We start from the raw sequence: 22623 nt of genomic DNA on the forward strand, positions 1-22623 counted from the left end.
AATTATCAAATAGCTGTTTTAAAAGGCCATTGATTGGTGTCATTAACTCAGCGAGTGTTTACTGATTGCTGCATTTGCACGATCACTCATGCTGGGCGCTCACGCATCTGTTCTTATTAGCCCTGAAGAGGAGTGGGCCATCAAAGGAAGGATATAAGCTCACACACGTCCAGCTGGCAGTGAGCATGCGGACACACACGGAATTAGTACACAGGCAAATTAATAAAACACACACATACAGTTCCAGTATGTGCACACATAGCCAGAATTCTCAGACGCACAGCGGCTGGCACACGAAACGCTTATCTACTCAGGGCTACTGTATTCAATTATGTCAAAAGCCTTGTTAGAACACAACTGAGAACGGCGGCGTAACCCATCGTGATAGGAGAGGGGGGAGGGCGTTCTTAAGTGCCTATTTTAACTGTTTTCTCCCAGGCTGCCTGGCTAGCAGCCCACCCCCGAAACGGCCTTCTTTATTGGCATGTAAAAGCCCAGTTTGAGGGGCCTGGCCAGACAGACCAGCCTGACAACTGCAGGAGCGTTTCAGCTTCCTGACCGCCCCGCACTCTGGCCTTTTCACTAACCGCACACAGCCACAGCAACCAGCTGCCATGGTGCTCTTATCAGTGGGCGCCTTCCCTGTCACCACAACAAACAAGCCCCTACTGCCACCACACAACCACACACAGAGAATAAGAGAGGGATGAAAGTGAAAATGCTAGATAGGAAGAGAACAGGTAAGAGAAAGGCTGACCAAAAGATGAAAAATGCTACCTTTGCAAGCAGTAAACAAAGGTAGGAAGTACAAATGGTGAATTGAGTTGAAAGGAATACAATTATTAAAATTTTATATAGACGATAGTTTCAATCAAATGTAAAATGTCCAGTTGTATTGTGTCTCTAATCTATTGTTAACTTATAATAGATAGATAGATAGATAGATAGATAGATAGATAGATAGATAGATAGATAGATAGATAGATAGATAAATCTTGCAAGAGCAAATGAGATTGAGGATAGAGAGAGAGAGAGAGAGAGAGAGAGAGAGAGAGAGAGAGATGGAAAAGAGGGATGGATAGATAGCAGCTGTTTTAGGTTTTGGACAACAAAGAAAGTAAGAGGAAGTTGGAATGAAACTGAGGGTTTACGAAATAGATATATATGTAAGTTTCATGATTTCTTCTCACCCTCATTCTTCCCGAATCTCTTTCGTTTCCTACCACATCTTTCTGAATAAAACCCCCCTTTCCATGTGTCACTTTAAAAAACGACCATGCAGTCACACCTGAGAGGGGACGAAAGATACACTCTCACTTCCTCCAGAACAGCTGTAGCTTAACTATGAAATGCAACCGCAGCGACAGACGCAATAGTCGACGGAGTCACACGGCGCACAGACAGTCAGGCGCAGTGACAGGCATTGAATTTAAATATGAGCTAGCTGCTGCGAGAGGATGCACAATTAGAATGCAGGATTGGATCAATAAGCGTGCTGACAGATGGATTACTAAGGTAAATAGATGATACATGCTGCTAAATAATTAATCAGGCCCCTACGAGCGCCTGGACAGAGAGTGACGGGAAGAAGGTACAAAATGGCAACACTTTCTAATGTGTGCGGGCTATTGGCATTCTGGAGGAGTGTGCGTATCTCCATGCAGATTCTCCTGAGACGCCTTTCTGCCTCAGGTCTCTGCGACCGGTAATGAGCAATAATCACACATGCGGCCCTCTCAAAACCAATAAAGCAGAGCTGGAAGCTTCGGTAGCACCCGAAAACAAGCAACAAACTGCTACAGGTGTAAGGGCTTACGGCACGCCTCTAGCTAATGCTAATGTTCGGAAGAAAGCCGAGCTTACATTAAAGACATTTCTCATGCAAGATGTCACTTTGGATGCTGTTGTTTTAATCCGACAGTCGTCTGAAACTCCGAGAAAGCGCCCAATGCATCCCACTCAGTAATCACTTGTGTTCAATAATTCACATTTAAGGGAAGCAATAAATATATATAATATGTGTGTCCTTTAGCCAAGCTGGCTTTTTGGAAACAAGTCTGTCACAGAAGACTGCACCCGCACACGAAGAGAAGATTAGATTACTGGGGGAAACAGTGAGGAGGGGTGAAGGAAGGGAGAGAGAAGGATAAAGAGGTGGTGGATGCGAACGGGTGGCTGGCTGGGGTGGGTCTGCTGTGCTCTGGGTGGTGAACCTGTTAGCGAGAGTGAAGTTTCATCCCCTACCTCTTTAAGGGACTCAGGGGGATGAGGCTTTTCAGCACATCTGCATTAGTCTAGGATGGGGAGGAGGGGAGTTTGAGCCTGATCTAAGGGCTGTTCCTGGTTGCCGGTGGCCCGGAACTAAACTCAGGGCTGACGGACGGCCCGCTGTGGTACCATGACCGGCTGCCTGACCCCGGGTGCATGTGCAGAACGGATACTAATGCCAGCTGTGCGGTTCTACAGGACTCAGCGGACCGCTTTCAGCTTGCTTTTATAGCAAAGTGTGACATCACCACAAGGCCCACATCCAGGCCATGGGAACAAGCCTGACCTAAAGCCTGGGAGACTGGGTGCATGCCTGATGCTTGCCAGAACCTCCATACAGCTGCATGTACACAACAGTCAAGAGCTTGCATCTATGAATGGAAATCATTTAGGGCATAATGTTTATATTATTTAAAACCACAAATTAATCAAAGCAATACACTATTTCATACCAAACAAGCGTGTTTGTTAGACAATAAAGAGCAACTGTATATTCATGAGCATTGTGCGGTGGTGTGTAAGACCTTCACTCGTTCACTCTGATCCCAGCTGTTTGTCTGGAGAGGATGCATGCTCTCATCCCATTTCTCCTGTTCATTTCCCTAACAGTGGCTCCAGCGGTCCGCACACACCAGCCTGTGTCCAATTCAAGTAGGTCTGCCAACAAAGCTCAGGATGGAAGCCCTAATCCTTGATCTGCATCATGCCGCAACAATGGCCCGGCGCTCCCTTACACCGCAAAGAGTGGTGCAGCCATGGCCTGCTGCACTGACACCTGCTGTCTTTTGCCAAGAGCAACCACAGAGAGAAAGAAAGATCACACACTTTACTCTTCAGATCTGCAATAAAGTAATTCTCATCTCTCTCAAATGCTTCTGACAAAGCAGATTTTCAAATAGAAATGAAACCTCAATCCCATAATGTTGGTTGCAAGCAAATGTTTGATATAAAAGAGAGAGACAGACATAAAGACAGACAGATAGATAGATAGATAGATCTTGCAAGAGCAAATGAGAGAGAGAGAGAGAGAGAGAGAAGCTGGAAAAGAGGGATGGATAAAGGGTGGAGGGGGTACCAACAGGGAGGCAACATGAGAGGACAAGCCTTTTAACATCTGGGTAAGCACAGACGAGCGGTCGCTCTGCAGCCTAATTATTAGAACACTCTTACTTAACTTAGCCTCGCCACTAGACCGTGACAGAGAGGAGGAGGGAGCAGGAACCAGAGCAGGAGGACAGATGAGGGAGGGAGGAAGAGACAGAAGGAGGGGGGATTTTAGCTGGGATGACAATGTTGATCTCCTTAACTCTTCACCTGCCAGAGACGAGCAACAACACTGTCTGCTTGAGAAAATTTTCCTCAAACGGAGCCTAAAAAACGTTTCCCTCCAACTGTGAGCAAGCCAGCCATTTTTTATTGTTCAATAATAACAAATTTCCATTATTATGATGTATCCTGGTGTATTTGCCACTTCCTCTGCAACTGTTTCCCAAAGTTTTCAATACATCCTAAAGAAAAACACACACAAACATGCCACTGACATCTGCTCTCTGACAAAAAAGAGGTAAAAAAAACCCAACAACTGTGTGTTTTAACAGCTGTCAGTGCACACTGCTCTTCAGAGCTTTTGAAAGGGAAAAGACGGCAGAATAACTATACAGTCTGACAGATCTGTGTGGCCCAATCGAAAAACATGAAAACAAGAATCAATCACGCAGACAGGGTAGGGAGTGAGGCTAGGGAGAGAGAGCAGGAGAACGAAAAAGAGACAGAGAAAGAGCACCGGCAAATAATTAAAGGCTCAAACCCAGTGGCTGACTGGCAACTACAAAGCCAGAGAGCGACAGGGAGACGCAATACAAAAATAACTATGCTTGCTAACACAATGCATCTCGGCGCTACTCCTCAGTAGCCGTGTAAATTAGAGAACGAGTCCCTTCCAGGTTTGCCACTGTAACAATATATCCTCGTGACTGACGCTCTGGCGCATTCAGGGAGGACACGGGAGAATCTTTTAACATGTTGACGTGTGCTATAATCTGCGCGCTATATCAACCCGGGCTGAAATCATTTGAAGTTCAGAACGAGTGTGTTGGAACTCCACGGGGAAGGACGGGTGGTCGGCGGCCTGGCTTTAAGACTGGGCCGGGGTGGTGGGGGTTAAGCACGGAGCTGACAGCCACCCAGTTCCCCGTAAATCAGCGGGGATTTATGGAGACAGGCCCACACGGCTCACGAGCTGGTCACGTCAGGAAGGAAGCCCGTGTAGCTCCGCTCTGTTGTCTTAAGGATTTTTTCCCTTTTATTTCAGCTGCTCAGGAAGGCAGCTGCAGTCTGCGTTTCAGCTCACGGCGCTGCTGATTGCTCATCCCCTGCCTTTTATTATTTTTTATCTTTCTTTCATCTCTCTCTCCCTCATTCCTTGCCTTCTCTCCTTCTAAGACTACGTCTCATGTCTTATTTTTTCTGTGGCTCACACTGAGTTTGGAAACAGGTTACGCTATCTCAGTCTCTCTGTTTATCACACACATTTTCCCTGTGGATGAGAAGCTGGGATTGCTGTCCTGGGTCAGGTTCACTGCTCGGCACTGCCCTGCCAATGTGTGGAGGGAAAAGGCAAACAAACAAGCTCCAGATGTAACACGTTCACACTGGGAAATGAGCATACCAATACACAAATCACATGCTATAGAAGAAAGATTTTATGGTGACCATAATTTCAGTCAAGCGCTTCAACAACCATAATGAAATTACCCTTCACAATAGAAAATCCTTACAATGAACTCTGTTAGAGCTACATATGGCAATTTATCTGTTCAATAAAGTACCTTACTTACCTGTTGTGAAATAAAAATGCCATCTCGATGTAGCTTTTACAACATTTCAAATCCCTCAGTTCTCGCCATCTAAGAAAAGCCAAGCCAATGTTGATTCTCGTTTTATTACGAGATTTTATGTCGCGTTCTTGTAAGCAGAAACTCCTCTGTTCAACGGTGTATTGACTTAGTTGTATAGTTAATTAAAAACAAAACAAAAAAACATTATATGTATATATTAGGGGTGTAATGGTACACAGAATTCACAGTTCAGTACGTACAACAAATCCCCAATGCTAGGTTTCTTTTCATTTATTTTGAACAGACAGCAGTGCAAATTGCAGTTTGTTCCACCTAGTGGTATTTAGTCCCCCCAGAAGTAGTTGGTACAGGACAGCCTCCTTTCAAGTATTAAGCACTAAGTAGTCTTGCATAGGTAAATATTTTTGTAGGGCTGATAAAATTAATATTTATTAGGGCTGTCAAAAGATTAATCACGATTAATCGCATCCAAAATAAAAGTTTGTGTTTACATAATATATGTGTGTGTACTGTGTATAATTATTTTGTATATATCAATACACACACACATGCATGTATATATTTAAGAAATATTTGCATACATATACTGTATATATTTATATATAATTTATATTATATATAAATATAATTTTTTTATATATAAATTACACATTTTTCTTAAATATATACAAGCATGTGTGTGTATTGATATATACAAAATAATTATACACAGTACACACACATATATTATGTAAACACAAACTTTTATTTTGGATGCGATTAATCGCGGTTAATCTTTTGACAGCCCTAATATTTATATTATATATATTTTAAGTTATTACTATCAGTTACAAAACTGAAAAGCATCTTGTGTTATAAAGGTACAAAATAAATACAATAATGAAAAATAAAACTTGTGCAGAGATTAGATACAATAAGAATATATTCAATAAGAACAAAACATTGTGCTTTTGTAAAATAACGAAAACAAACAGGATTCCGATTCCTAGTTTTCTTTCCGTGAAGTTAAGGGACCATGTCCCAAAATTTTATTGAAACTCAGCACTTGCTTGCCATCTGAACTCTTATTTTAGGTTGGTGCATAGATCGTCTCTTCTTCTTCTGCTCATTTTCTTGTTGTGGCGTTTAGCAAACAGCATTGCATTACCGCGCGCGCCCCCTTCTGGATTGGAGTGTGGATCGCCTGTGACTGACTGTATTTGTCATCTAACTCTATGCACCGAACCGTGACATCCATACCGTGACGTTCGGGAAAAATACATGTACTGTTACACCTAATATATATATATATATATATAAAGTACTTGTTCTATATATAGTCTGAGAATCACACCGGCAGCAGTACAGTGCAGATTTGGGGCTTAACGCCCAGAGAGAGGACAGGGCTCCTGAAGTGACAGCCAGTAGCACAGTAGCCAGTCAAGGGGAACCCAATTTAAGTCTCTTCTACACCACTGCTGGAAATTCAATTGCATTAGAGCCCTTGGTGGGCCTAAGGTTTAATCTAATTAGATTCAGCTTCAAAAGAGAGGAGGAGAAGGAGAGAGGCAGAGAGTGAGAAGGCAAAACTGTCTCCTACTCTCCAAATCATTGTATTTTAAAACTCTCTCTCTGTTCTTTCTCCTCAGAGAGGAGGCTGAGGCTTTCCTATCCCTTCCGCCACCCTAATCCCCTCTCATTTCAGCAAGAGAAGCCGCTGCTCTTATCTGATAGTATGAATGTCAGATTACAGTCCTTTGAGGAACTTGGATTATACCTGGATTGGCCATTGAGAGCCACTATCTGCGCTTAATCTGAGCTGAGGGTGAAGGTGTTATAATCCATCTAGCCGAAAGGACCGGCACTGCATCGCTGCTTCCTGTGCAGCTGCTGGTTCAAAAGCGCTACGATGGATGTCTTAAAAAGTGCTTTCAAACGAGACACCCTCAGAGGGGAAATTCTAGATGAGATACTGGACACAGTTTCCTCTAGTCTGTCTCTCTTCCTCCCTCACACTCCTGCTTTCCTCTCTTGTTTCTTGTTGGGTGTCATTCACGCTCCTCCCAGCCTGCGTGCTGCTGTTTTTATCGGATCAGTCTCAGCTCGCCGCCCTTGTCTCTCATCTGTTCGATCAAGGGTGCTTCCTCTCTTTCTGTATCCCACTCTTGCCATTTCCCCCACGGGTGGGCCTCCCTGTCGCACTACAGCTCCCCCTCCCCCCCCAAAAAAATTAGCAGGTGGGAGAATAGTTGAAAATTAGAAACATTTGAAGATTTGAAAATCTGAAACATTGATTTGAGAGCGAGTGCGCATATAAAAAATGAGGACAGATGCTACAAAGAACAGTGATGCTATGAGTGTAGCAGAGAGAGGCCAATAATTAGACAAGAGAGCCAGATAAAATAAACAAGTAAAATATCCCATTTAAGGTCAAACATTAGTTAATGCATTAGCTAATTTGAACTAACAATGAGAAAAATATTTTTTACAGCATGTATTCATTTTTCTTAATGTTAGTTTATAAAAATACAATTGTTTATTAATGTTAGTTCATACTGCATTGACTAATGTTAATAAATGTAACTTTGTGATTTTAAATGCATTAGTCAATGTCACATCAACAAAGCTTAATAAAGGCAGAAGAAGAATTGTTAATTTTTAGGTTTTGTCAACTAATTTTTACAAATAGAACCTTATAGTTAAGTATCACCGGAAAACAGAGAACAAGAACAAAAAATAGAGATGGAATCCAGCAAGACCTGCAACTAACTTTATAACCTCTGAATTTACATGTATAAAGTGTATTTACAATACAATACACTCATATGGTATGGGGGGGGGGGGTTTGGGGGGGTATAATTGAGATACATCTAATGAAATAATGAAAAAAATGGACGTAATGGACGATATCCAGTTACAACTAAATTATACAAATGATTTTAGTTCTAAAAAAGGAACAAAAGTTTTCTTGAGGTTTGGATTTGCCAAAAGTAATTATGGTTAAATAAATATAAAAATAAAATAAAACATAGAAGTCCACATCATACAACTATGTGTCTCGTGACATAGAAAGTGTTCTCAAATTAGATTTACTTACAAAAACAATTAGTTATTTTTGCTGGTAAACATACTGTGAATGAAAGCTGTAAAAAAAGGGTTTTCAGAACCATGCGTGTGTGTGTGTGTGTGTGTGTGTGTGTGTGTGTGTGTGTGTGTGTGTGTGTACCTATGTTTTCACTGGGACTTCTAATGTATTTGAGTAAGAGTGGTCAGGTTGGATTACTTCAGTAATACCACTGGGCTTCCGCTCTGCAGAGGTCTTATGAATCTGTGCACACATTTCACATTTCCTCAACTCCAAAACGCACACATACTCACTCATACACACACTCTCTCACCCACGAGAAACCCCCATTTCATTTATGAGTTTTATCTGTGGAATTTATCAGCTCTGTAGAACCGGTAGGACACACTCTCTAAACATTCCCCAGCAGTTTGACTTGTGACACGGGACACGTTTTCTATATTACAGGGATAACATATCACAGCAAGAAATTTATAGGTTAAGCACTGTTACACACAGAAAGTATTTATAAAGTTTTTAACCTTGATGTTTAGGTGGAACTTACAGTATATTACCATGAGTTCCTAATAATTATTCTTAATAATTTCTCATTGGATAAATTTAACTGGTTAACAAATGTTTATTTTTCCATTAAAATTTTTTATTGTTTTTTCTCCATTATTATAAATGCTTTTCTAATATCACCCTAACTGTTGAACTAACTTAGTTAACTAAGATGTTTGAGAACTATCTTAGAGAAGGTAGTTTGTTGCATACAACAAAACAACAAAAGTTATCAGACAAATGTGCGCAAGCGGACCGGACCCCTACAGGACAAAAAAAATGCATTTTGGGATCTAAAAGTAGTAGAAGACTCCAAAAGTTGTCGTTGTTTTAAAGAGTACAGCTATAACAGTTAGCAGACATTAATAGTGCAGTTCGTTTAAAAAAAGAGTGTACTCACAGCGCTCAATGCGATCCTCTGGGCTGGACGAGGTTTCTCGGTCCGACAGCAGGCCTGACACTGCGAAGATCTTCTTCCCTGCGTCTTCCACGGCTTTGAGAGCGCTAGGTGAGCTGGAGGGGATCTGAGCACCGCCAAAGTCATACTCTTTCCCTTCTGCGTCGGAGTAGCGCAGGTGCGGGGAGGCATCGGCCTCCAGGCAGCCCTTTAGCCGCTTGGCAGGGGTGAAGGCGGACTGGTATCCCCCTCCAGCTCCATCACGGTCCTCCGGAGGTGAAGCGAAGGGCCGGAAGGCCCCGACGCCGCTGTGGTTAAGCATGCTTATTGGCGAGCAGTCCAGATTTGGAGGGGCAAACTGATGATGGAGGTGTAGGAGGGAATGAGGAAAGTCTCTGTTAGGGAAGCCGGGTGGTACGGCACCTTGCCGGTGGTACATGGAGGCGAACGTGTAGGACCCGTTGTTGAAGGGGAGGTGAACGTCCTTCTCCACGGACACCGGCACACCGAATGGACGAGGCTGCTGGCAGGGGATGGAGGCATCGCGGCTGGCCTCTGCCGTCGATGCTAGCACCATTAGCGCTGGGGATGCTAATGGGTTGGGCAGGTAGGAGGAACTCTCCATTTTGAAAGCCGCCCGGTGCAAGTCCATTTTGGAGACTGGGCTGAAGTTGTGCGGAGGGGGGGTTAGGGGCGAGAGCAGAGGGGAGTGGGGGAGGGGTGGAGAGAAGAGAGACGGGGTAAACGGTATGGGCAAAATGGTGCAAACTTTTGTCGACGCTCTGGCAGAATCGGGGGTCGCTCTCACTGGCGGCTCATCCTCGATGGTGCTCCACCTGCAGAAAGTTGAACAGAGGAGGAGTTAAACCACTTAAAAACACTCTGAAACTCTTGCCTACTTTTCCCTTTCTGAAATAGAAAGTTTCCCCCCACAGATCTGAGGTTCAGATCACATATAAGCCTCTTACTCCATCTCCCTGTCTGCGGAGCAGAACGGCGTCTGAGGCAGATAAGAGCCGCGCGCTGATCAGATAAGAGCACGGCCCTGCTCATGTGAACACCCTGGTCCTCTGCCTCCAATGGGATTCTCATACTGATATCGTATCAGCCTGCCATCTGCACAGGATATTTGACTGAATGAATAAATTAGCCGCACTTCACCCCTTGACCCCAGCTGCAGCCAAACAGCCCGAGAAGAACCCCTGGAGGATAAGATTCACTGATTGGCAAAAGTGTGAGTGGGTTTAATGAGAAGCATTTTAGCAAATCTGTGTCTATTTGTGTGCATGTGCATCTGTCCATCATCGCCAATCCCTTGAGGGTGACCCGAAAGTGATCTATCAGAAGTTAAACAGACATTTAACTAATATGAAATTTAGAAATGAATGTACTGCTAAAACTGCTCGCTTCATTACAAATCAAAATTAGGCTACCTTGTTTAGCATATTTGGAATCCTCAACCATCATTAAAAGGGTCAAAAGTGAATATTTACATAAAAGTGAACTGTACTACTGTTCAAAAGTTTGGGGTCAGTAAGATTTTATTTGAAGAAAAGAATACTTTTATTCAGGAAGGATGCATTAAATTGATCAAAATGAACAGTAAAAACATTTATAGTGATACAAAAGTTTTCTATTTAAAAAAAAAGCTGTTCTTTTGAACTTTCTATTCATCAAAGAAAAAATTACCACATTTTCCACAGAAAAAAAATCTAAAAAATATCATCAACAGTAAAGATAATATGAAAAGTACTAAATCAGCAGAATGATTTCTGAAGAATCATGTGACACTGACGACTGGAGCAACGGCTGCTGAAAATTAAGCTTTGCCATCACAGGAATAAATTACATTTGAAAATATATTCAAATAGAAAACAGTTCTTTTAAATTGTAATAATATTCTACAATATTGTATTTTTGATCAAATACATATAGTCTTGGTGAGCAAGAGACTTCTGACCCCAAACTTTTGTATGTTGTGACTTTGTGAGATGTCATGCTTGTATGGAAAACAGAATTTAATCCATGTATCTGGAGAACAGGTCCTCTTATTCAGAGTAATTCAAATAGATGGGCCTTTAGACTTGTGTCACGGCGAGGCCATTTCAAATGCCACACAGAATATCAGACTGCATCAAAGAAACTCCAGGGGAATTTATCAGGGCATTTTTACAGATATCAGCTGTCCAGAACACTCATTCAAATCAATTTTAAAACTCGATCTGCACACACACACTCTGCGGCCCAGTAAAAAGAGCTTTACATTATCACATACATGGCAGGGGAATGTGTGCAGTTTCCTGTCTGTAGAAAATGGGTTACACTACACCGCTTGATGCTGGCGAGAAGCCCAAGAATCGCATTACCTTCTGTCTTCTTACTCGGCCTAGCTGGGAAAATAGCACCTTGAAAATGTACCAATATCGAAAGCCCCCTCTTTTTTTCCCTCTCTCACACTCATCAGGGCCTCGTCTCTGTATCGAATCTCTCCCCTCGGATAACCTCTAAAAAATGAGTGCGGGTGGGTGTTGATAGCAAGGTAATACAGTGATAAGTACCTGGATATTTCAATTTTATTATCATTACCATCAGCGCAGTCAGGCAGTGTGAAACTGACAATCCAATAAAAGGACACAGGATATCCCCCCAATGGTGCACGAGAGAGAGAGAGAGAGAGAGAGAGAGAGAGAGAGAGAAAGAGGGGGCATAACTAGGCTGAGTGTTGTACAGATGTGCTAATCATTTCTGTGGCTGCGGCCGGTCTGCCTGGTGCCCCAGCTACACACACGCACAAAAGCATGCACTAACTGAGAGCCCAGTGTCCCAGAGCAACCGAAGAGAGCAGTGAGTCAGCCTGACACACACTGACACGCCAAAGAATGCGAACGAGTGAGGGGGGGTAGGACCGCAATGTCCACCGCAACTCTTGTCACGCTTTTTTCCCTTCGTCTATCAATCATTGCAAGGAAAATCCAAGATTCATGAAACCATCTTAAATGACCCAAAATAAAAATCCATTAAGTGCTCAACATTGAAATTCATCTCCGTTATCAGAAAAATTCTTAGAAAATAGACTTGAATGGCAAAGTAAAAAAGCCGGTGTTGACATAAAATAACAAAAGAGACTACAAATTTTGTTTTTTATAAAAAAAAATGCATAATTAGTTTTTCATTTAAATGTATTATTATTATTATTATTAATAAAAAGATATTATTATAACTGCGATAAAAATTAATTCCCCTGGAAACTTGCATTTAACTTCCATTATCATATATTTGTCACAAGTTAAAATTGAGATTGATTATCTGGGAAAAAAATAAATCTGTCACTGAACTGTTATCCAGCAAAAAATCTAGCATTGCATTTCCTTTTCAAATTACATTGTTATGATATTGCAGTGTCAGTTGTAGTGATGAGCTGCGTGTTCTCTCTCACAAAGTTAATGATGTAAGGAAACAGAAAGGGTACAACAAAGACAAATAAGAAGTTGTCAACGACACATTTTCTGGGCGCAGCTCTGGGGAGCCGTGCAAATGAATCCAATTTCATCGAAAACAAACGACTGTCAAATTTGACTGCTGAGAGAAAATGCAAAAGTTTCGGCGGAGGGTGTCACTCAAAAACCACAGCTCCTGCTCCTCTGCCTGTCTGTCAGTATATTTAGAGATTGTTGACAACCGTGAAAGTGCCACTCTTACATTTTATTACAGGACAGGGCAGACACTGTCATTCAATACCCTCAGAAAACACACACTCAAACCCACACATCTCTAACTGTCTGACCATGTGAGAAGACAAAAATGGCAACAGTTACAAGAATGCGGATGACTAACGGATTTCATGCTAATTGCTGCTCCAAATTAAGCCATGCCAACGATTTCTCACGCTTTTTTAACTTTCACTGAAATGCTTCCAGCGCTGTCAAAAGACATGATGCGGTGTGAAGGCTGTTATGTGTGCAGCTGCTAAAATGGAGAGCCCTCAAACGTCGTCGCAGGAAATGACACTGCCGCAGCATGGAGCACATTTGAACTTCTTTAATCTTGAAAACTTCCCAAATGCCTTTGTCTGAAGGGTCTTGGCAGCACTCGAACTCGTTACGTTTTTTAAATCACCCTAGAGGGTAAACTTATGTTTATCCACAACCGTCTTCTTAAGTATCCACTTGAAATGGCTGCCGTCACCGACACAAACATGGCAATCCAGCCTCATGTCAGCTTGTCAATCAGGGAAGCGGTGTTAAATATTTGCGGTGCCGTGCGTATCACTCAGGCTGCACTTGCTCGGCAGAGGGCTGCTCACTTAGTATTCCGTAAGGAAGCGCTTTTGGACCGGAGGACAGTCGATATTATCGAAAATACAGTCATTCACTGTCGGCTGGCCTGCAACTCAGGACCACGCAGATAATGTGTCCTGCTGAATTAGAATCAAAGCCCTTGCGATATGAAATCTTCCACTGAACAATTCAATAACGTGTAGCAGCTTCAGTATGAGACACAAAAAAAGGAACGCCCGCGTTCTGAAGACGTGAAAGTGAGATTTAATGACAGAGTGAGAACGCAGTGAAGGATAATGACACTTGGACATACAGCTAACTAAATCAATAATGATAGTACAAGCTGTGCCTCAACACTCCAGTTCACTATCAACAAATAAATTCCCCACAGTGTATGACACACAATAAAACCTAGCAATAAATAGTGGTAATCAATCACTGCTTTATTGGATCTTATCGCCTGCATAAGTATACCGAGGGCCTGCCTCTAAACTTTCGCAACTTTTTTTCTCTCCACCAGACAAAATTTGCACGATTTACTCTCGCTGTAAAAAACGTGCACTCGGTATGAGCTGTCAGAATAAGTGAGGATTTGCTTTTCAAATAAAGCTTTGCGGCGGGCACCAGGGAACATTGATTCATTGTGAACAAAATGATTTTCAAAGTTTCCTGTCCTGCCTGGCCTATTCATTTCAGGGGCTGATGGACTGTTTGTTTCATCCCACCCACCTGAGCCAACTAATTCCTCACTAAGCCCAGATTATTTGCAAGGTGTCTGGATCCTCTCTGCTCAGAGCCAGGACCGGACTGCAAAGAAGCCAAGCCGACCCCATCCCACACACCCACCTCACCTCCCTTACAGCTGTCCACTGCTGCCCACCACTGTGTACTGAGACAGACAGAGCAAGAGAGAGAGAGAAACGCTTTTGATTTTGCCTGGTTTGAGCACACTGTTTGCCAACCAGGGGTTTGTCAATAATAGATAACGAAGCACAATGCAAGAGCAGTCTGCCACTAAACCGCCTGAACTTGTTGGCCAGCCTAACACAAGAATAATTTAACTATCACGGTTGGCCTCTTATTCCAAGTTCAGTTCCACAACATTTTCCACCGAGTAAGAAAACAGAATGAATTTCATGCTTATCCTTCTACAAATTTGTGCATAAAAAACAAAACAAATTGAATTTGATCCCTGTAATAACTAATATACAGGGCATTTATATATATATATAAACTGGTGGAATGAACTGTTTCTCACTATTGTTTAGTGGGAAGATAACAAGCAACATTCGGACAAGCAGAGAGATGTAGGACTCTTATTGATCCCAGCCAAATGCACTGATGGTAATGCCTTGTGAGAGAGGGTGTAAAATAGCACTAAACTCACATCTAAATAATGGACAGGTAGGTAAATCAAAAAAGAACAAATTACAAAAAAGACAGCATTGACTGTCAATGAATCTTCAGTTAGCTCAACATTTTGTCTCTAACAGAAATGTCCATAACTTAATGCTTTTCAAATGCAGTTTTGTCTTAATTCACACAGGACGGACGTTTTTTGTTTTTTGTTTTTTTGTTCAACTATTATATACATAAAAAAAATCGTACAAAATATGTATAGGCCTACTGTATGCACTTTAATATAAAGAGCACACGCAGCCAACGCCCCATTGAATATCACTGCAATGACTGATTCAGTTCTTCATAAGTTCAATGCGCGTCAATTTATAATAATTTAATTAGCGTTGACATAGTAGTAAATTATTTAATTTAATAATTAAAAATGAATAAAAGCAAAACATTTCATTATAAACGCTATAGGCCTACGCTTTAATGATAAAAGCTATAACAAGCAGTTCAAATCACAACAATAGAAAAATAATTTTACTCTTAATAAAAAGAAAGAAACAATCTAGAGTTAGTATAATAGACAGGCTAGTAAAAGAGGACGAAAGCGGTCCTCAGTGTTAAAAAAAAAAAAACTCCGAGTACAAGCAGATTTTATTCAAAGGCATTGCTGCGGTTGGGGCGCTTTTACCTAACAAACAAAGTATCTCACTCACCATAAAATTTCAAATGTTCCGCCTCGGCACTAAATAAAAAGGTACATGAATAGGCGTGTCTGCACGCTTCAAAACATAATAGAAGGGGACATGGTGAAGTTAGGCAATCCAAGGACTACACCTGATTATTTTCATCTTTATACAACCGTCCAAAACACTTGTCACGCACGCGCATCTTAAATATTTCTCGACGAATTCAAAAGAATCCTTTAAGGACCACGACCTTTCCCTGTGCTCAAACTGTGGTATTATTTGTAGATTATTTTAATTACCATATCATGGCACCATCTGCATGACAAATGAGCTTTCGGTGAAGTGTTTATTAGCACGTGAAAACATAAACATGCACGAGGGCGGGTGGGTAGGCTACCAGTTAACGGGGTTAATTCTAGTTTAATTCGTTGGGAAACAGCACGCTTGTCGATAACATGAACTAGACAAAAGGCCAATCAAGCCGGTGCATTTGAGAAATGCGTACTTTCAGTGCACGGGGTCGGAGTGATTTTTCTTTTGAATCCAGACCTGAAAGACTTTTCCAGTCATATATTATTGCAAGTTAAAGCCGCAGAACTTCTTGCTGTCTCCATCCTCGCTGCCTGAGGGGAAGGATGCTCTCTTCTCCTCCTGATTGTTAACAAGAATGAAAACGTTTAATTGCGCTTGCTCTATTTTAATTCTACAAATCCAGATTAAAATAACTCTGGTCATTGATCCGGCTACTGGAATCGACATTAATTTTAGTTCACTTCTCACTTTGCACGGGGATCAATGAGAAGCAATAACAACTGACATCGGCACTGAAAAGGACAGAACAGAAAACGCAGGGCTGAAAATCGAAACGCTGACGAATAAATCATCTGCTACTTTTCATCCATCCTCTACTCGTGTCTTGTCTCATTGGGACTCAAATCGAGCTCATGTCAAATTATTCGGGGGAAAAAAATAATCTTACACGTTTATGGGCTTGAAAACTTTAAATCAGACTGAATTCATAGAATTGCGCTGTTGAAGTTTTAGATGCAAGAGCGCAACAGGGTGCCGTGATTTAAATTGTTTTTATTAGACTAATAATTCTGATAAAACGAAAAAAAACCACGAGAGTAAAATTTTGAACTTTTAAGAAATGGAAATGATTATGGATGTTTTGCATAACCCCAGGCATAATAGGAATGAATATGAATTTTAAATGAACAATAAATAGGCTACAATATAGTAGATTCCACAGGGTTCCGTATCTCACTGTCAAAATTTGTATTTATCATATAATCTAATTTAACAAATAGCAATTAACACATTTATCTTAGAAGACACAAAGGGCATTTCCGATTTTTTTAGATTCAAAAACATAAACTTGATGTTATTATTTAAATAGCCTATCTAAGTAACCATTAAACGTGGACCAATGAAATATTAAGTGTAATAATAAAGATTTATGACTAAAAATCTAAAATTAAATATCGAGCAAATTAAGCGTGTAATGGTGAAAAATGATTCGCCCTGTCTGAATGAAAGGGCGTAAATACAGCGCGTTACTGTCCCGTAGATTAGAACAATGTCTAAATACAGATAAACAACGAATTGTATTTAATTTAATAATGTAGCCTACATTTGGAAGTGCTAAATATTGTTTTTATTTTATGAGATATAAAATTCAGAGTTATAATTAATAATTTGAGTCAATAGGCCTACAATATATTCACAGTTGTAAAGTACAAAATAGTTTCATGTTTACTGCACAAGGCCGTTAAATAATACGGGAATAAAATAATGAGCTAATAACCTCCCTCTTACAAATGAAAATTCACAAATGAAAGATGTTAAATTAATGAGGCTATTTACTTAACACCGAATGCATTCTGTCAGCCAAAATATAAATAATTGATATGAGTGTAAAGACATTTAGATGTGTAGCTCTAGCCTAACACAGACTGAAAATATGAAATAGATAAACCAATAAATGTAAACATACTTTTATGCAATAATAATTGCAGAATCGAAGCCAAGTGTTTATTCGCCTTTGCTTATTTGTCTCTTTTTAATATGTAGGCTATTTGTTTGTTGTTACTGTTGTTAAAAAAAAAAAGACTAAGAATAATGCGTTGTGAGAATTATTCAAATTATTGCAAACTGTAAATAATAATAATGCAAAATAAAGCATTGTGAAGATTATATGCTAAAGATGCGAGAATAAGTCTTAGTCTGAGAGTTTTGCCTATAGAATCTTCCTTAGAAATTCTCTTAACAACTCATATGCACAGCGGAAACACTCCCATAGCCTATGTGTTGTGTAAATTGTAATGACCCATAGTAAACAGGTGTTTCCTTGCACCTTGTTTCTCACTGCACGGATTTGATCTACTTTCCTCGCTATAACTGCTGTCCAACTAATTGCTCCGAGTAGGCCTATCGTTTTCTTATTTAACAACCATTGTTGAGATTCATTTAAAACTAAACATTTATTTATCAATTACCACAAATGTGCACGAAAACAGGCGAAAAATAAAGAGTGGCCAACAGTCTATTGTGGCTTGAGAACAAAATATAAATTATCCGCAACATTGGTCTCGAGCGCATTAATTCCCGCTCTGATTACAGACTATAAATAGAGAGGACTATAAATGGAATTGTAAAATCTCCACTCACAGGAGCAGTTCTCACCTCCACTACCAGTTACAAATTAGTTGGGAGCGTAACTGAACTACCAAGCAAATGGTTTTAAAGCCGGTCTGCACGGATAACGTTTAGTTATTAAAGGTTGACCCACTAAACATCACACACGATCTTATACTCGTGGGTGGCCGCAGACACGCGCACATCATCACGGGTATCAATATAACAAGTTCCCTTTCAGCTCTATCATCCAAAAACACCAGTATTTCAATGACTTCCCTAATTTCCCACGACTCTAGACAGCACTTGTGCCATTCTTAAATGTGTGTTTGTGTTTACCGGCATCTATGATACGTTACGCCTTGTTAAACAAGATTGTTTAGGGCCAAATGATTTATTGGATGGTGATAATAATATGTTGGCTAGACACCTTTTAACAGTAATAAGTGTTTATCACATTCTCAGATAAATGGCTATGGCATTCCAATGTGCAATTTCAGCAAACTTTAACACCACGAACTGATGTTAAAGTCAAAACAAAGTTAGCCGCTTAAATGTTTTAGGAGTTCAGTAACTTCCATACTATGAAGGTGCTCCATAAAAAAAGTCACTAAAATAATTGCCGCAATCAAGCCATTACGCGCGAGCGAAACATTGTAGGCTATGATAGGAGATCTGTTGATATGGAATAATAAAGTTGCGCATCATCGCCTTAACTCAATTTCCACACAACAAAAAGCAAACAACAACAATAACAAATGCAATACTATCCTGGAGCAAGAGACAGCGTTAAATCTGAACCGAAGTCACTCATTAAGCAGTCAGATAAAACTATATTTCTTCACTGAAACATTTAGACGTCAAGACATTCGGAGCACTTACGTTGTTTAAAAAAATCCTTTGGAAGGTTTAGCTGTCCTTTTATCCCCACAACCGAAACTTTTCGAAACAGGCGAGCGAAGATCAACGCGAAGCATGAGAAGCAAAGTAGAGTCGAACCTCGAGGAAAGAACGTGCGACAGTCGCGGTGCGTGAGACAGTTCCCGGGTCGCGTCGTTTGTTGAGAGTTGTATCAGTTACATGTACCGATGAGAACGAGTCTTCGTTCGGTGGCAAAGTAGAGACGATAGGCAGAGATTTGCTCAGAGGTGGAAACCAAGTGTTGGAGGTGCAGTGCTGCCGCTCAGCGCCAGGTTCGCTCATTGACTGACATTCATTCTCTCCTCCTCGCGCGCTGAGGACCCTGACCCCCCTTCTCCACGCTCCCGTGGGGGATCTCATGGGCTGTTTTGTGAGCACGGAATGAATTATCGTCTCTCTTCACTATTTAGAAGACCTGGGAAATGAAGTCCACCGCAAAACAAAAGATGTTTCAACAATGCGCGAGGTCTTTACAGACATAGGTAAGTGTGCGGGCTGGGTTGCTCGCGAGTTTATCTTTAGCTATTTGTATTCCATAAACTCGCATTTGGGCGTTATACGTGTTGTAAAAAGTAATTCTAGTCTACCTGTTGCTTATTTTTTGCACATACCTGCTACTTAAGTCGAATAAGGGCCATGAATGCGTCTTCAACACTTGTCAATCTGGGGGGAAAAAACGGAAAACGTGCGTTTTAGTCATTCGTGTTTTTTATGTTAAACAACATGTAAAACGAACATATATATATAGCCTACGCCATGATGTTGTTTCTGCAGCTTTACTGAAATTAAATTACAGTTTATGAGTAAACACGTTCAAACAGTAGCCTAACAGACTAGATAGGTTATAGCCTATGATTCAACAGAACGCAGAAATCCACCTGCTGGACGGAGCTGGAATTACACATCGCTTCAGCCTCAAACAGAACGCTAATATGAAGCGCAAGTTTACAAATGTCAATAAATAAATGTCTTGCTTTGTAAATAATGCGGTATTTTATTGAATTCTTGCTTCTAAGAGAAGTCCGTACAACAAGTTAGTTGTGTGTGTTCCCAGGCCAGAGTAATGGGAGGGAGTGCAATGTTGGGGTGATGGGAGGGCAGTAGCCATACATATGTGCATTACTGCATTACATTAGCACTCTCTTGTATTGCTAATGACCTCCGTTAAAGCATCAGTGAAACAGAGGAGGAAAAAGCCCATCCATGTCCAAGGTCCCTTTCCATTCAAAATCAAATTTCAGGCCTCAGTCTCTTAACATGTCTCTAAATGGACTGGTGTGGATTGGTGAAGTGCTTTGATGACAGCTCTTTTTACCAGGCTTAAGCACAAATCCTCTCCTCCATTTCCAGAGCCCCCTGATTCGATTGAAATTATTTTACATTCTCTCCAGACTGTATCAAATAACAAAACATATTACTATGACTTGATTGAATCCATTACAAGCAAAGCTGGGACATTTATAAATCTACACTTCAGTCGATATAAAAGTTGAGGCAGCCAGAGAGCTTCATCCGAGTGTAAACGATCTGCTTTGTCTTTATGATAGAGAGACATCCTACTTTTATTTCAATTTGAATGCAGAAAATCTTAGAAGTAGATGAAAGATAGTAACAGTTAAATCATGTTAAAAGTGTTTTTGTTTGGCCTCGTAACGGCTCTTTTTATTCTTTTCAGGTCTCATTTGTCATCCTTGCCACGTCCATGTGAACGCAGAAGAGGAGTAAAAATCGTCACCACTCGAAGGGAAGTTAAACATCACACATTCATTTACGCTGAGTGATTTTGACTTCTCAGATGTCCCTTTAATGCAGAGCACAGTGATAATTGAGGGACCTGTGTTGAGGCAGAATGGCCACTGCTTAACAGAGACATCTCTTCAACACACCCGTCAGATCTTAATTATTACCTTTACAACTGTGGTTGCAGTGAAACGTGTACCAGAGGACCTATAGCGAGATGTCCCGTACAATGGAGCCTCAGCACAGATTCCTCATTAGCATATGTCAGCCATGTGCTTCAGATGGCTATTCATTTCTGTCACTTAGCACTTGGAAGTGCTCATGCTAAGAGCTGGTAAATTAAATGCTGTATTCCTGCACTATAACCTAAGATTACGGCGTTGTCACTGAGCCTGTCTCCGCTAGTAGATTACTTTTTAAAAATAAATTAATTTAAAAAACAGACAGGACCAAAAAAAATGTAATGGACAAGCAAAATGGTGCTGCTGTAGAAATGATTGACAGTTACAATATGAATGAAAACCAATCAGAACCAGGAGATCACTTTTCTTTTCACCTGATGGTGGAGGGATAGTTCCAAAATTATGTCATTTACTAGCCCTCATGTTGTTCCAAACCTGTATGACTTTCTTTCTTCTGTGGAACACAAAATAAGATATTTTAAAGAACGCTAAGAAGCAGTGTTTTTTTTTTTTTTTTTTTTTACTTTCATTGTACAAACAAAAAAACACATTTTCAAAATGCCTTTTTTTATTTTCATTTTGAGTGAACTAACCCTTTATTCACTTTTCAGTAGACATGAGTATAGATTCAAAAATGAGATGGAATGATCCCTGTATCCATCGTAGAGCCTAAAAAGAAAAACAAAAGAATTAAAGACAAAGATAGAAATGGCAGATAAGTATGTCACAGTGAGATTCCTGCAAAAAACAATCATTAAATTCCTCTTTCCCTTTTTTTCTCAACCGCTTCCTGTACTCTAGGTGTCATGAAGATGATTCACCTCAGCACGGAAGCTGATCCGGGTCGCTTGCCTTTTTTTAAAACCAGAATTACACAAGGCCTCTCTTCTTATCTAAATCCAAACCCGAGGACACCCATCACTCTCAATGGATCTATTGCGACGTCTCTATATACACATGCACAAATACACACAAAAGAACAGAGAGTGTGAAAGACAGAGGGGGAGAGCGAGCACGTAAGCATACTGTAGACAGTGCTACATGATCAAAGGCGACGGGGAGAGAAGGGGAAACGAGAGCTCTAAAAATGGTTTTGCAGCTGATTCTGTGAGTCCTGGCAGTCACTCTCTCCAAATACATGTACGCACACACACACAAGCATGCTCGGCGCTTTCATATTTAACTAAAGGCAGGGCCCGGCGTGTGTCACACTCCAACAGGGGGACACGACTTTCGCTCGTTTGAGGAGCGGAGGCTTTGTTTCCTCTTGGTGGTGTGGCACAGAGTACCTGGGGGGGGGGAGATTGTTTCTCTTCTCTCTTAACAGGAAACAGCATCAGGAATGAAGGGAAAGTGAGAGGGGAACCCGACTACTATCAAGATTCTCCCAGACTCCATTTCAGAATATGGTGCTATAACTCCCCTACATAAAATCAATGATTTGTTTAATTTAGACAGAGCTCGTAAATGTGCTAATTTCAGGGAGAGCCAACAAATCTAGAGGGCCTTGTTATCCCATTTGCTGCTCCATTAGTTGGGAAATGATACAGCCCAGCGTTGTTAAGAAACTGAATGTTCGGTCTTACCATTCAAAAAAGGAAATAAGTGACAATGCTGCAATTGTCAATGAAAAAATTTAAATTCATGTTCATATTACATATTCACAATTTTACATCAGATTATCTTTTATTTAAAACTGA

The 22623-nt window shown here is 40.8% G+C and overlaps 1 protein-coding gene across 8 annotated transcripts in view; it reads right to left on the minus strand.

Annotated features, from left to right (window-relative positions):
* The window catches only part of rnf220a (ring finger protein 220a), a 125947-nt gene extending 106659 nt beyond the window's left edge, over positions 1 to 19288 (minus strand). For all 8 annotated transcript variants that reach the window (XM_084411030.1, XM_084411027.1, XM_084411029.1 and 5 more), the window contains exons 1-2: positions 18963 to 19288; positions 9134 to 9966 (exon numbers count right to left, since the gene is read on the minus strand). In XM_084411030.1, coding sequence (XP_084267156.1) covers positions 9134 to 9782 — 649 coding nt within the window. In that variant the 5' untranslated portion in view covers positions 9783 to 9966; positions 18963 to 19288. The remainder of the gene's footprint in view (positions 1 to 9133; positions 9967 to 18962) is intronic.
* Between the last annotated feature and the right edge of the window lie 3335 nt (positions 19289 to 22623).

The sequence above is a fragment of the Rutilus rutilus genome (genome assembly GCF_951802725.1).
Source record: "Rutilus rutilus genome assembly, chromosome: 6".
NCBI classification, from domain to species: Eukaryota; Metazoa; Chordata; class Actinopteri; order Cypriniformes; family Leuciscidae; genus Rutilus; species Rutilus rutilus.